General features: G+C 44.6%; 1 protein-coding gene across 1 annotated transcript in view; it reads right to left on the bottom strand.

Annotated features, from left to right (window-relative positions):
• UST (uronyl 2-sulfotransferase) overlaps positions 1-16,664 on the bottom strand; it is a gene marked incomplete at its 5' end in the record, with an annotated part of 252,690 nt that overhangs the window by 88,399 nt on the left and 147,627 nt on the right. Inside the window, one exon of the mRNA XM_080941680.1 lies at positions 13,471-13,626. Coding sequence (XP_080797806.1) covers positions 13,471-13,626 — 156 coding nt within the window. The remainder of the gene's footprint in view (positions 1-13,470; positions 13,627-16,664) is intronic.

Here is a 16,664-nt window from a genome sequence, read left to right as displayed (position 1 = left end):
TTGAAAAATCTTGGGATAGTTTGGTGGGTGGTTGTGTGAATTATTTATTTGCAGTTATCAGTAAGGCAAAAAGCCATTTTATGTTTGTCTAAGCTGAGTTTTACAGTCTCCTACAACATGTCACGGTACAGAAAACGAGTCTAGTGAAATGAGTTAGAAATTCCAGGCATTCTCAGACCTCCCTGACATCCTGAATTCTTTCGCTAGACTTTCCAGTTAGCCCTACCAAAATGGACACGGTGATTTTTTTTTAAGACTGCTACTGTAGATGAACATCAGGGAAGGAATATTTCAGGTTTTATGAACTAGAAGTTGAAAACTGGAAATGAAATATGGCAGCTATGGCAATAATGAACCAAGAATCTAGACCTTCAGTCAGTTCTTCTCAAGCCCAACAAGCCTTGGGCTATCTTCTTCCCAAGGGTCTAATGCAGGGGCTGCCCTATGTGTAAATACTTGATCATTATTCATGTAATAAACTAGACCCAAGTACCTGCTCTTCTATAGACCCAGACGATCTGTCTAAACCCACTAGTTATTTCTGCTTACAATGACTGGACAAATCAAGTTGAATTTCATAGTTAAATGGCTCCGCTCCTATACCTGGGATTTTTGTTAGTTGGGAGGAGCTGGGAAAAGCATGTGTCCTTGATGGCCTGGTCCTTTGGGCTTGAGTATAAAGGGAAATTGGATCCTGATTCTGTATCTCCAGTTTCTCTTCTGAGCAGCCCCTGCATGTTCTGGTGGTTGAGCTTCCTGCTTGAGCACACTGTTAATTCCGAGTTGTGATGAATTGCCCATCTAAGGCATAAGCACATAAACCTTGCTAATTTGTCCCGGAGGATGGCTGCTTATGTACAGAGTTCTTGCCTGTGTGTGTGTTTAAGATAAAGATGATTCACGTTGCCATATCTAGATGATTTTAATTCAGATGGCTCCCTGTGTTCATAAAAGTCACGTAAGAGTAATACCCTGGGTAGCACTGGAGAAGCAAACTAGAAAAGGCCCTGGAGCTTTCCCCCTACTCAACACTCCGGGACCCCGGAAACACATATCAATATGTCACAGTTAATGACAGAAGGGGACGGCTAGACTTTTGGGAACAGCGCCGCGGTATCATAAAGCTGTCTGTTTCTCCAGGAAGAATGGATTCGCAGTGACAATGTGGCACTCTTTCCAGACGCAATCCTTAAAACAGGCTCGGGCTGCCAGAGTTCATGTTCACTGTTCCTCCCCGCCCCCACCCCCCATGGTTTGCCACTGTCCCCTGAGCAGTAAAATCCCTCATGGCGTGTGCACAGGCTGAGCACTGCTTGTTCAAGCACCATTTGACCTTCACAAATGCTAACCCTTGACCCATTTCTAGTGAAACGTCATGGCCTCCCGAATGCCTGCTGCCCAACGCTCCCGAGGTCATTAGAAGCTTGCTTTTTCCTTCGCCTTGATCCTTGGTGCCATTAAAGCAATGATGGCACTACCTACAGTGGCCACATTGGGTCATACAGGGCCACTTCTGGCTTCTTCCTGACTCACTGCATATGCCCATTTATATTTCCTATTTACCAATGCTCAGGAGACCAGCACACAAGCACTGTGCGTGGACAAACTGAGAATGCCCCAGGGGCTCTGCTAGGGTCCACCACATTCAGAACCACACTCTCAAGTCCATTTTACTTGTCACACACCCTGACACAGCCTGTGACAGTCTGGCTCAGGTTACAGTGCTCTCAGTGACACATTAAAGTACACCCTGTCTCCTTATTCCTTCCACATACCAACATCCAAACCAAAGCCTGACCAGGACAGAGTTTAGGAACATGTTTCCTCTTTCCAGAACATTCTGCTTTCTCCAGCATTTTCAAGTCTGTCCTCTGTCCAGCCCTCCCCTTCCTCCCTCTTTCCCCACTCCCCTCCCTTCCAGCTAAAATCTCCCCCTCTTCCAGTTTCACTCTCTGCACCCCACTTTTCTTCAACATGATCTCCAAGTCAACCTCAGACAATACACTTGGTGTGTGGCTATAAAGAAAAAACTATTGGGTCCTCCCTGTCAAGAAGTTCAAAGTGTGGGAGATAAACTAGAGAAAAGGTGAAATCTGGGGATAGTACCATAGGGTGGAAGGGACACAAGAGATGTGTCCCAGCCTACCTGCCGATGCAGATGGGGCACATCTTTGGGGGGTCACCTTGGTTATGAGTTGATGCAGTACTGCCATATCTAGGTGATCCTAAGGTGTACAAGAAAACTAGCTAAGCATGAGCCTGTGAAAAAGGCAGCAAGTGAACCAGCAAGCAGTGCTTTGTCTCTTTTAGGATCCTAGCCCAGCTTCCTCAACCATATACCATGACCAAGACGTGTAAGCCAAGTTAAGTCCTTTCCTTCCCGAGTTGCTGTCGGTCAGAGTATCTTACCATAGCATCAGAACTTTAGGACCACCATTTAGAGCAGTGGTTCTCAACCGTCCAAATGTTGTGATGCTTTAACACACACAGTTCCTCCAGTTGTAGCGACCCCAACCATAAAATTATTTCATTGCTACCTCATAACTGTAATTTTGCCACTGTTATGAACGGTAATGAATATCTGATACGTAGGATATCTGATACATTGTTCGACACCCCCAAACGGATCATGAGCTACAAGTTGAAAACCACCACTGTTGGCTTAGCCAAGAAGTGGATGGCTAAGGAGTAAGAGTCAGGTAATGGTAGGCACATCAGACCACTCGAGGGATCCCGACGTTAACTCCGTAGGGATTGGACATTAAGAATAGATTTGCTTTAGTTTATTTCCTATCTGAGATAAGGGTGCAGAGTAAGAAGAACATTGAAGATTAGAGACTAAGGCCAGGAAGCTCAGCAGTAGAGCACTTGACTAGGAGGTATGAAGCCCTGAGATCCGTCATTCCAGCCCAAAGGGACCGGATAAGTAACCTGCCTTGGAAGATGCGGGTGTGGATGGCAGCAGCATAGGTGCTGATGAGTCAGGAGGAACTTCACTGTTGGGGTTGTTCAACCTGTGCTCTAACCTACAGCATATGCTGAGCCAAGGGGGGGGGGTCTGGGGACTCTTAGCTCATTTAGAAGAATCAAGAACTTCAGGGAGGGGGTATAAGGAAGATGGAAGCAAGAAGCTTGTTGGCACACCAAGTGATTCTGTGTAGCCTTGCTCCCCAAGTTAGTTGGTAAATAAACGGCTAAAAGCCTGTGAGTGGGCAGTGAATAGAGGTAGGCGGATGTTTGGGTTACCTGCCTAGGGGTTGCAGATAGAGGCAGGAAAAGAAAAAAAGGGACAGGAAGAGGGTGGGAAGCCGCCATGAGGGGAGATGGAGCATGTGGCCAGGGGACAGCAAGTAACAGGGGACAGATGGCTGGGATGTAGGTTAGAACAGCTCCAAATCCTGCCCACTCTAGGCTCACAGCTGTCAATCAAATACCTGGGGTTCTTCATATGAACCAGCTAGAATCCATCATTCCTTTTACACACTGTGGTACCCATCTGTGGTGATGGGGATCCATCCTGGAAGGGAAGCAGATTTGGCTGCAGAAAGAGGGGAGGTGGGTCTGCCTTTGATGGCCTCTGCCTGGAAATAAGGCACGCTTCTTTGATCTTTCCTGGCTCTCCATCAGAGGCAGTTTAGGACATGCCCTTTGATGATGCGCTGTAACCGAGACCGTGTTCTCCTTTTGGACTTAGACTAAAAGTTACATGAGGACTGGGGCCAAGCTTGTGTCCCCTTAAGTCCCATCCAGGTGTCTGCAGAGAATCTGTCCCAGGAGTGTTTATGGGATGAAAGATACACCTTCAGAAAGGTTGCTTCATATCAAGAATCCTATCTCGAAACACATCACTAACCGAAGGCAGAACTGACTATCACCCAGGTAATGAATCTAGCCTTTCCTGGAGCAGACTGGTGAGTACATTCTCCCACAGGAGACTCATCATCAACAGTCCCCTTATAATATACAAGGTGTAACAATGCCCGGCAAAGCCATTTTTCTGAGTGTTGGGGGAGGGGTGTTACATACCACACCAGGAGTCTTTACATACTTGTCATCAGTCAATACTCCAAGAGTCAGGAATTATTATCCATTCTTTGAAATTAAGAAATTGGAGCACAGAAAGGGCGTATAGGTTTATTTTGAAGGTGAATCTTACTTTGAATCATGTGTACGCGCATGCATGGGTTATGTATACGGGTTATGCATGTGCCATGGGTTATACAGAGCAGGTGCCAGAGGAGAGAGGCCTCAGATGTCCCGGAGCTGTAGTTACAGGCACTTACGAGCTGTCAAACATGGATGCTAGGAACTGAACTTGGATTCTCTAAGAGCGGCATGTATTCAATCATGGTACCATCTCTCCAGCCCCAGAGTACATAGATTGTATAAAATCTTGTTGATCCTACAGATGCTGCCAGAGTTCAAGGGTTCAAACCCTCCAGTTGCATCCTTCATCCCTGAGTGTTGGTCAACTCACCCTTCTCAGACAATTATCTATACAGGGACTTTTAAGATAGGAAACAAGGAGGGTCTAGAGAAAATAAATGTTTTTGCGTCTCTTGGGATGCGCTGAATAACTAACTGATGGATGAAAATATGGAGAAATACAAATAGTATTGGCCTGAGTGTGTGGCTCAGGGCAGAGTGCATGGCTAGCCTGCATGGGCCTTATCTTTTCTAGGAACTTACACACGCATGTTCACACACACAGACGGGGCGGGGGAGGGAGACTAATAAGAATAGAAAGAATATTTTCTAAGATCTCTAGGGTGGGAAAACAGTATATATTACCATGAACAAGAACGGATTTTAAATATGTAAGGAAAAGGTAGGTATGGCTTGAAATTTATCTAAGGGATAAATTAGACTTACGTTGATGGATTTAATTGAGGTTTAAAAAGGGGGGGGGGGGGAATGCAAGAATCAAGCACACTTACCACACAGAGGTGATGTTAGGGAAACATTTCTAACAGTTTGCCCCCCCCCCCAATCCCCCATGGCAGGCTGGGAGAGCACAGACTTTTACCTGCATCGCTGAAGATGCCTTTGCTCCTGACATCTTCAGGAAATGCTTGCCAGCCTGTCAACAGGAAGGGTATCCTGCCCTACCTTGGTCTGAACTCCTGTGTCACTCAGGAACAATTAAATGCCCTGTAATTTTGCAAGGCATCTTAAATCAAAGAGAGGATGTGTGCTTATTAACATATCAAAGCAAAAACAAACTGCCCAGAGGGGGAATTGCATGTCCTTTCTCAACCTTAGAGATTAAGAAGGGTGACTAAAGGTCTCTGGCTGCCTTCCCCCTTTTTGGGGTACAGGGACGCCCCCAGCAGAGTCCTTTTTTTCTACTTTTAGCTAAGAACTACAATAACTAGGGAAGCATGTGCCTGCAGTTAAAAGGAAGTCCACCAGGGGGAGTAGTGACATGAGCATGGCAAAGAGGCTGTGTCTGGGCTATTACAGAAAATTAATGGATACAATTCAAACCCAAGAGGAGGAGAAACTGTCCCCCACTCCCCAGGTCATACGGCCTCTCTCTTTTGTCCTCTTGTCTTCCCTCCGGGTTTGCATCAGTGGACTCTGGTTTTGTTTCAGGACCCCAAGACAATGTAGAACCCATTCCATGAACTGATCTGACTTGGTCCCAGAGTCACTTGGGAGCAACACTCTCTAAGGCTATTGAGAGACACTGTCCATTGGCATTGGCTGGTGGTGCTCCAAGCCGACTCAGAGATGATACTGTCTTCTTCCAAAGGCAGGAAGCCCTGAGGGTTATTCTGAGGAGCCTTTCCACAAAGTTTCTGGGAAAAAGGTTCTCGCAGAAGGTGACAGGCACACACACACACAAAAGCATCTGATAGGATATCATTGCACACGTGCTATATTTCCAGTTACCCCAGAGGCTGAGGCAGGAAGGTCATGAGTTCAAGGCCAGCCTGGGCTACATAATGAGGAGGGCTTGTTTCGGGGCAAAACCAAAAACCTCATGAAGCCTTCTGAGACTTTTGTGTCTCGGGTGACAGAATTTCCTTGCTTGGAGGATTTATTTTATCTTAATGGCCAACCTTCATGGAGTGGGTGGGTTTTGTGATATGACCTGAGGAGTTCTTCCTCAGATACACACATACCTGGGTGACTCCTTACACGCCTACCTCTCTATCCCTGCAGTAAGACATGGTAATACGGAATGCGCAAATGCTCTCCAGAAGATTTGCCAGGCATGGGAACTGTTTTCAACGGCTGCCCTTTCACTACCGAAGACCATTTTAACTTGTGCACTTACCATTCGAACTTAGCCCGGATCTGACCCCGACCTGCTTTTATGTCTAATTCTACATTTCCTTGACTAATGCCTATTGTGTCAGGTTCAGCGGTCAGCTGCATGAACAGTGAACATTGTGCCCGGTGCTCAGATCCCCAAAAACACCCGCTGAAACCAATGAAGGAGCACAGGAAGGATCAGGTGGTTAAACAGAGGACAGAAGCACGGGAGAGCCCCAGAGGAGGTCCCGTGGCCCCAAGAACTTTCCCGGAAGAACCATGGTTATGATTGTGTTTTATGTCCCATCGCTTTATACCCAGAAGCCAGACTTGGATGCTGAATTGAGCCAAGCCACAGGGTAGTTTGACACCATGTAGGATGCCACCATGCTATGCTGCCCTGCACCAGGAGTTTAATGCAGTCTGAGGCACACGGGCATAGGACTGCCATCAGCACCACCCTCTGAGTGATTTCCAAGGCTTAGGTCATCTGACTGGCTGCTGGACAGAGTCAGAGCAGATGTGAGGTTTACAGGGAAATAACCCTTCCTGGCGAGGAATGAAAAGTCGGGGACTAGGCCAGCCCTTCCCAAATGATGATGGGTAAATTCTGTGGGATCCAGAGCTCGGCCATGACACACACAAAAATCCCCCGATCAACTAAGCCTGGGAAGATCTAAGAGAAACTAATGTTTAAAATAGATGTGCACATATGTATATGTATGTAATATATATATAATATATATGCCTGTATGTATGTAGGGATAGACTAATGGATAGATAGATGATACACACATACATTTATACACACGTACATATATACATATGTAGTAACATGCTGGATGTCTTAGCATGAAGACTGAAATTGAGATCCCTATCATGGCACCCTGTCTATAATCCCAGGCCTCAGGGGTGAAGACATGTGGTTCGCAGAACAAGCTGGTGAACTAGGAAACTCTGGGTTTAGGGAGAATCCATTCTTCAGCAAATAAAGTGAAGAATGATGGAGGGAGATGGCCAGTGACAAGCTATACACACACACACACACACACACACACACACACACACACTCATACAAACACATGATCACCAACACATACATACACATGAGCATATACATACATGTGAATATGCAAATAGACACAGTCACCAGCCAGCACATACATACATGTGAACACATTAACACACACTCACACATATGGTCACCAGCACATGCGTACACATGAACATATACAGGTGAACATGCAAACACACACATATACACTCAGTCATCAGCATACTTGTATATATGGACACACACATGCACATACACATTCACAGTCACCAGCATGCACACACATGCACAGGTATGCCCACACACACGTGAACATACAAATATACACATGTATAATGCACACATACTATATATATTTATGTCTTAAGACTGTCAGTAATTAAAATGTGAATAATCTTTGTGAATCTTCTAGATGAAAACATGGCACAGAGGAGCCCTCAAATTTCTAAGCCATTCCCTTTTCCCTTCTTCCTGGATGGAGGGAGCAGGGAGCCCTAGAGAGAGCATTCTTAGGGGAAACGTTGACATGAGGACCTCAGCCAGGCTGCTGCGTCATAGAAGAGCTGCCTGTGGCATCTCTCTCTCTCTCTCTCTCTCTCTCTCTCTCTCTCTCTCACACACACACACACACACACACACACATACACACATTTTAGATTCCTTCCCAGCATTTCCAGCAGAATGCCACGGAGACTCTAGGATTCCAAAAGCTGGGCTGGAGATGAACCACGGCATTATGGGAACAGCTTGGATCTGGGTGAGCCCAGGTCTAAGTGGCAGTCACTTGGGTTATTTTTGGAAGGTGACAAATTATCTCAGTTTCTCACCAAGAAAACAGGGAGCGACACTTACTCACTGGTGTATTTTGGGCTCCAAATAGTTAAAGGACATAATTAGGAGAAACAGTTCACATTTGCTTTACACGCCCTCGGGAACTCCAGCAGAAAAAACCGGAACAGCAAAGTGAGCTGTTTTTGCTCATCTCTGCAATCCAGAGGCCAGATTCTGCCACTCTCCAACTAAGATGCCTGTGGCACTCTGACCTTCACCACTCTTAAGGCACAGCGCTGAAGTCACGTTAGGACTAGCAGACAGGCTGTGTAGACTCTTGGCTACCATCCCTTACCCTTCGTGGAGGGGGAGGAGTCTCTCACCCTAGCTAGAATCTCCACTTTGTAAGATCATATAAATCACGCCCCCTAACTGAGATCTATATTTAGGGTACAGATAAACTACCGTTACCCTGAGTTTGTATTATATTCAGCACAAAGATCCGACACTCGGCCAGCAGTGGTTACAAGCGCTTCTGTGGAGGAGGAATTGTTCAACGTACAATTTTCAAAGGTGTGCCTATTTCTATGAGAGCAGATGTAATAGGTTTTTATAGGCATCTTAACATTTGGTGTCTTCATGCTTCCTTTCCTGTTTAAAACTCCCCTAGGCTATAAAGTTTTAACCCTTAACTGTGAGTGTGCAGACTTGTGTTTGCACATGTATGAACACATGTGTGCATGATGAAAACCACCATTTAGGGGAAAAGTGAATGTGTTCATCTAATCCTGGCCCAGAGAAATGACTTGTGGTTTTAACGATATGGCACAGATAAACCCAGTCTGATAAACGAATGTGATTTTGAAGTTCACTTGTAAGTCAGTAGTTTGGATCATGGAATGTGTTTTCTCATGAAAAAAAAAAAAGGTTTTTATGGTCAATAGATTCCTGACCTATCACTCAAGAAACTGTTTAACTCCTACAGTGCCTGAAACAAAGTTATTGTTATTATTAATTTTGAGAAAACAATTTTCCATGGGAATGACTTTCAGAGTTCTACTTCTTAAGGGAGAAAGAGCCACTGACTATAAAATTTTAACTAGTCTCCTAAATCACACCGCCCTTTTCCCCTTAATAAATTACCAAGAAGAACAGCTATTAATACCACAAATTATTTCCTGAATACGTTAAGTTAAAATAATATTTCTTTCTCTGCTGTCATATATGCTCTCACACTTTAGTAAAAAGGGATGCCATGGAGCAAAGACCAATCTCTTAGAACATCCTGGAGACAGACCAGATCTGGCTTCCCGTCCTCCTGTTTCTTGGCTTCTCTCCTGTGTCCAGGAGCCGGGTAAGCTGGCTCCTGAGAAGCTGTGAGTATGATCCTCACTTTTATTTTTATACCAGACTTGTATATCTGCTTTTCCTTCCAAGTCGTTACCTTTGCTTCAGTTTTTTCTTTAACTTGTCTTCTAATTTAATCGGAATCCGCGGTAAGTAATGAACTAGAGTCTAGGTCACACTGACCACAGGAATCAGAACCACAGGACACGTGGAATATGCTAGAACTTGCATAAATATTATCACAGAATCGTGGTGCTAGAAAGAACCTAAGAGCTTGTCTTGTCTACTCCTTGGTTTCCAGACAAGCCAACCATTCCAACAGATGAGAGCTTCCCCCTTCAGTGGGGAAGGGTACTGCTGTCTTTAACCCTTTCCAGTAACCACCTACTCGCTGTCGGTAGGCTTGTATTAGCTTTTTATTTCAATTAATGTAGTCATGATTACACCCCTATTTAAATGAGGGAACAAAGCAGGGTGACCTACTGAGAACTCCCACAGTGCATTCAACATTAGAATTCTGTGTTCTTTCCCTTCGGATGTTCCTGAGCATTCCAGTGTTGGAGATTTCAGTCCTTTCTTCTGTGTTCTCTGAGCTGTTTGCATACCTTCAACAGGGGCCATCTGAATCTAGAAACTGAGTCTTACAAGGTATCTAGGAATTCCACATGAAGTGCTCCCACAGCAACTTTTATCTGATAAGCAGGCCCTAAGACTTGCATACAAAGGAAGGTAAAATTTAATAACTGTAATTACATCAAAAGAACACAGATTATTTATTTATAGTCATTTTCTTGTGGGTAGTAAGAAGACATCCCAGTGAGCCAAAGTACGAGGATCAAAGCAATTCGGTTATTACTAAACAACTTACACATGACACATGGCCTCTCTCATGATTTCTTCCCCTTCTCTTTTTGAGGCAGGGTTTCACCACGTAACTCTGGCTGACCTACAGCTCACTACCTGGACCAGGCTGGCCTTCAACTCACAGAGATAAATCTGCCTCTGCCTCCTAATGCTGGGATTAGAGGCATGGTGGTACCACACCTGGCTTCAAAGCTCTAAACGCCAAACATACTTTTCTTCTTGTTCCTTGTATTTAGTATGTACAAATGCATAGGTGTTCATACTGTGTGTGTATGTGTATGAACATGCTAATGGAGGTCAGGGGGTTCAGAAGTTTCACAGTTGTTCTTCACATTATTTAAAAAAGCGTAGGCATACAATGTGTGTGTGTGTGTGTGTGTGTGTGTGTGTGTGCGCACAGTTGTATGTGTAAATACAGATGTGTGTGTGTATGTGTGCAAGCACACCTGAGCATGCCATGACATATGTCCAGAGGTCAGAGGGCAACTAGGGAGGTCAGTCAGTCCTCCCCTTCTATTGTCCTTTGAGATAAGGTCTCTGCTGGCTTTTGTTGGTTTGGTATTTTTTGTCTCAGGAGTGCTTGTGCTAACATTGCCTTTACTTCTGTCTTAGTTAGGGTTTTACTGCTGTGTACAGACACCAGGACCAACACAACTCTTATAAGGACAACACTTAATTGGGGCTGGCTTACAGGTTCAGAGGTTCAGTCCATTATTATTAAGGAGGGAGCATGGCAGTGTCCAGGCAGGCATGGTGCAGGAGGAGCTGAGAGTTCTACATCTCCATCTGAAGGCTGCTAGAAGACTGGCCTCCAAGCAGTTAGGAAAAATCCCATACCCACAGTGACACACCTCGTCCAATAAAGCCACACCTCCTCTCAGTGCCATTCCCTGGGGTCAGCATATACAAACTGGTTCTCAATATCCCTCCTCACAAGGAAGCAAGCACTCTTCCACACTAAGCCACTGCCCAACCCCCAGCTTAATTATTAAGACTTCAGTAAACCCAGAGTTTCCTAGGTTGCCAACATGGGATGCCCAGACAGCTCCAGGGATCCAGATGTCTCAGAAGACCCAGTGCAGAGGTCACAGACTTAGCAGGCGTTCATGTTTCATTAGCAATCTGAACATGAAGAATAAAAACAGGAAGTGGGACCAGGCTATGGAAGTCCAAAGCCCAATCCTGGAGACATACTTCCTCCTTTCAGGAAGACTCCAAGTCCTAAAGATTCGCTAACCCTCCCAAACAGTGCCATGAGCTGAGGACCAAAGAGTCAAGCATGTGGGACTATGGGGGGATATTTCACATTCGAGCCACAGCGACCTGGTATCAAAAAAGAAAAAAAAGGCTCTGCCACTTTAAAAACTTGTATTAGCCAACAAGAGGCACTTACTATCAAATTGACATCACCCAGTATTGAAATCTCAGCATCTGTTCTTCAGATGCGATATTCCCCTTGGAGGCACACAGAGCTGTATTGTCAGAGGCATTCTATCTACATCTTGGGCATTGGCCTTTCGTGTTTGTGCTGGGGGATTTGAACTCAGGCTCTCATGGTTTGCCCCCGGGGGGGGGGCAAATACTTTGCTCAATGAACCACTGCTCTAGCCTGAAGAAATGATACCCCTGTCTACAGGGGTCTGCTTTTCCTCTCTACTTTCAGATCGGCCAGTGCAACATGAATGCCAGCCTTGTCATGCCTCCCTGCCATTATGTGACTATCCTCTCTGGAAATTAAAGGCAAAATAAATCCTTCCCCCAGCTCCCCCACCCACCCTGGTCCTTGGATGACTTAGTTGGCTTTTGTTTGTTTCCACTTTTTAATTATGGATAGTTTATCCAATTGCTATCCCCTTTCCTGGTTCCCCCCTCTCCCATCCCTCCTCCCCATGCTCTATGAGGGTGCTCCCCCTCCCACCCACCCACTCCCACCTCAACATCCTGGCATTCTCCTATCCTGGCCAAATGAGGACTAGGGGCTTCTTCCCCTATTGATGACAGACAAGGCCATCCTCTGCTACACATGTGGCTGGAGCCATGGGTCTCTCCATGTGTACTCTTGGGTTGGTGGTTTAGTCCCTGGGAGCTCTGGGGGGTCTGGTTGGTTGATATTGTTGTTCTTCCTATGGGGTTGCAAACCCCTTCAGTCCTTTGTCTAACTCCTCTATTGTGGTCCCTGGTGCTCAGTCTGATGGTTAGCTGCAAGCATCCTCATCTGTATCAGTATGGCTCTGGTAGGGCCTCTCAGGACACATCCATATAAACCTTTTGTCAGAAAGTACTTCTTGGCATCAGCAATAGTGACTGGGTTTGGTGGCTGCATATGGGATGTATCCCCTGGGGCCTTCCCCCAGTTTTAAGTTGCTTTTATCAGGACATTTTGTGAACAAGAGGAATTAATACACACGTTGACAGCAAGCTTTATCTTGCAAAAAGACCACTGAGAGTACAGCACCCACATTTCCTGTAGCAGCGGCTCCATGGACACAGTCGTCCTTATCTCTGTACAGGTGTACAAAGCAGGGCAAGCCCCAGAACTTCCCGGCAGACAACAGCACTGTCACTGTGTCACAGGTATATCCAACTCTGTGTGCAGCTATACTGAGGCAAAAGAGAGCCTGCAAAGTGGGGGAATTCTTTTGCTTACCCCGAATATAACAAATGCCATTTTCCAACTATATATACAAATGTTGTATTTCCTCACAAATGTTTGGAAGCCAAGACTCGATGAGCTTATAACAACTAGACTTTTATTCTGCATCAACCAATGAGATTTCCTGCATGCACACACACACACATAAGCAAGTCTTCTCTTTAAGGATTTAGGGAACAGATGAGAAAGTGCAAAGGAAGAAATGCCAAATAAAAAACTTTGCCATTTGACTGTGTAGATATTAGCATTATTTATATAATTCAGTGGTTTAAATATTTTGAGAGTGTATGTTGAGTTGACTTTTGCAAACTAGGCCATTGCTGGTGTACACAGTCCGTCAGACCTGACGGAAGTATCCACTTATAAAGGCTTCCTGAGTTTCAGATTTCCTGCACAAATCCTACCTTAAATTTCCTTCTATACCCTGATCACAATACAGCACATGACAGAAACGTGGGCATGGAAGAGATCCCGGAAGGCACCCATTAGCTACGATTTAACAATGAGAAGGGCAACTTACTTGCTCGTTTTTAGTAAGCCTGGTTTTGTTGTGAATGTCTGACGTGACCAAATTGAAGCCGTGCTTCTCCGACAAGATTCTGAGGAGCAAGACCACAGTGCGACTGCCACATTTGCCGACCCTGTTGTACACCACCTGGCTGGGGAAGGGAAGGACCTAGAAGGAGAGCAAGAGAAACAGCATGAAATGTGGGTGAGGAGCTGAGTCTTCCCTCCAGGGGACTACAACGAATGCCAGACGTGTAAACGAGAAGTTTCTCCATCAAGCTGATGAAAGAGGAGGGGCTGCTGTAGAGAGGTTTCCCCTCATAATGTTTTCAGAGAGAGAGCTGTCCCGGTACACTCGTTCAGAACTGACACTGATCAAATTTCATGACCTCTGTTTATAAAGGATGAGCGTGGACTGGCCAGGTTGGCAGGGAACTATGTGCTTTAGAAAGAATGTTTGTCTGTCTGTTTGCAAGGCATGTTTTATTAGACCAGCTTAAGAAGAGAAAACACGGTGACATTAAAAGCTGCATAGAGGCTGGGTATGGTGGCCCATGCCTTTAATCCCAGCACTTGGTAGGCAGAGGCAGGTGGAACTCTGTGCTTTCAACGACAGCCTGGTCTACACAGTGGGTTCTAGGACAGCCAGGGCTACATAGTGAGACCCTGTTTCACCCACAACAAAAAATGATGTAGAACTCATATGTCATTAAATTTATTAAATTTATAAACAGAACAATTTAAGGAATTTATTTTTAGCAGATCCATGTTATAAAAGCATCACCAGCACCAAGTTCAGGAAATTGTCATCACTAGCGGGAGACCCACATACATGTTAGCAAACACTTCCCTCTCTCGCAACACACCAAGCTTTTAGAAACATATACATACATTCTGTCTCACTGTTTGCCCTAGAGGGTTCTAGAAAAAAAATCATGTAAGTGAAATAAAACATGTGTTTTTTTGTGTCTGATTTCTTTTCTCAGTAGAGCTTTCTCCAGTGTCAACCATGCTGTAGACTCAACGCTCCATCATCTTAAATGGCTGGACGTCATTGCAATGCATGAACAAACTGGATTCTGTTTCTACATCAGCTGATGGATGAGTGAATCGCTTCCACTGTAGGCCGCCATGGGTAATACTGTTATGAGGATGTGTGTACATGCTTTTTGGTGGACACGTGTTCCCAATTCTCTCATGTACGTACCCACTAGAGGACCTCCTGGACCCACGACAACTCGGCGTTTAGGTTTTGTGCAGCTGCCAAGCTGCCTTCAGCACAGCTGTGATTCTGCCGCGATGTTTGTACTCCCCTCGGCAACGTGCAAGTGGCCCGGTTTCTCCACATCCTTGCCAACCTCTGTTACGGCCTGTTTTTGTGTTTTTAGTTTTTATTATAAACATCCCAGTGGGTGTGAAGTGCTATCTCGTTGTGGGTTTGAGTTATATTTCCCCAGTGGCTAATAATGTTGATCATCAGGGTGTGCGTGTGTGTGTGTGTGTGTGTGTATGTGTGTATGTGTGTGTGTGTGTGTGTGTGTGTGTGTGTGTTGGTCATCCTTTATTGTCTTTTTACAAATGGGTATTTAAGGTTTTTACACTCTCAAGTTGAGCTGCCTTTTATGGATAGATTTATAGAGTTTTGTATTCATATCTTCTCTCTATTTGTTGTAAATGTCTCTCTCATTCTTTGGTTGACTTTTAACTTTCATGATAGAGTCCTTAAAGATCTAAAAGTTTTAAGCTTTATTTGGATCCATTTATTTGGCTGTATGTGCCTCAAGTCTGGTCTAAGACGATCCCTATTTTCTTCTGGGAGGTTTTCACGTTAGTCCCAACAATTTAGCTCTTTGCTTCCAGTTTCTTCTTTGTATACCACTGGGTAAGGCCCAATTTTGTACACTTGCAGGTGGCTATCAAATTGTCCCAGCCACAGTTAGTCTTCAGTTGTCAACCTTACTGACAATCTCCTGCATGATACAATAGTCTCCGTTCGGATAACTTGGATGTAAGTTTTGAAATTAGGAGAGTTTTTCAGCTTTGTTCCCTGATAGTGTAAGAACAAATGCTGGTCATTCTGGGTCCCTTACATCCCCAGAGGAAACCCCCAAAGGAACGGTCTAGTCACCTTTCTCCAAAAACCAATACAGGCTGTTGAGCTTTTAATAGCAATTCCATTTGATGCATAGAACAGCTTGGGGATGAGCGCTCTGCTAACAATATTGTCTTCCACTCACAAACACAGGGTTGTTCTCTGATTCAACTTTTTAATTGGTTTCACTGATATTTATAGTGTTCCAGGTAAAGCCTTTAAAAGTTTCAATTTATTCTTCTTGATGTTTAATGAACAGAATTATTTCTTTCATTTTATTTTTGGATGGCCTATGACTAGAAATACCGCTAATTTTTTATATTGATCTTAAATTCCATCATTTTTCTAACTGATTAATGAGCTCTAAAGATTTCTTTCCATGTGGCATTTTCTACATGGAAGACGATGTCATCTGTGGGGATATTTTTAACTTCATCTTTTCCAGCATGGCTCTCTCTGATTTCCATTCCTTTCCTGATTACCCAGTGATAATGACCTTGTTCGACTACAGAGGCATGATTAAAGGAGCCCCCATGATTAAATATGTATATCTCTAATAAAGTCATTATTTCCAACTTGAATGCTCAGACCTGTGCACTAAGAGATTCCAAATAATCAAACGCTCTTTTCATTTGGTGTCTTCCCATGACAGAAGGTTGTGAGAAAGTCCCTAAAAGGGACATAGCACAGCATACAAAAGCCACAGGCAAACACACTCAAAACTCCTCAACAACTACAGGGTAACTTACTGTCTTGACATGGCCTGCAGGGGTGAAGTTAGAAACAGCCACAGTATCTCTATCATTCACTCCGTAACCAGTCACATGCTGATGCTATACAATTCTTACTGTTCCCGTTGTTCTCTTACATCCACATCCTTAGGGCCAGCCAGTTCTTGCCATATGTCCTCATCCTCCCTAGAGTGCACTTCGTATAGACGAAGAGCCAGATGCGAACCATGTCTGGACCACTCTGACAAATGTCATGTGCTGTCTTAATACTAACATGGGGATTCAGGTAAAACCTGAAATCAAGAGAGCATTCAAATCCAAACGATCTTTCTAAGAAACTACTCACAAAGTCACCACAATGAGCTCTTCACTTTGAATATTATC

This window comes from Micromys minutus (assembly GCF_963924665.1).
Source record: "Micromys minutus genome assembly, chromosome: 30".
In the NCBI taxonomy this organism is placed as follows: domain Eukaryota; kingdom Metazoa; phylum Chordata; class Mammalia; order Rodentia; family Muridae; genus Micromys; species Micromys minutus.
This window is presented reverse-complemented; position numbering and strand designations above follow the sequence as displayed.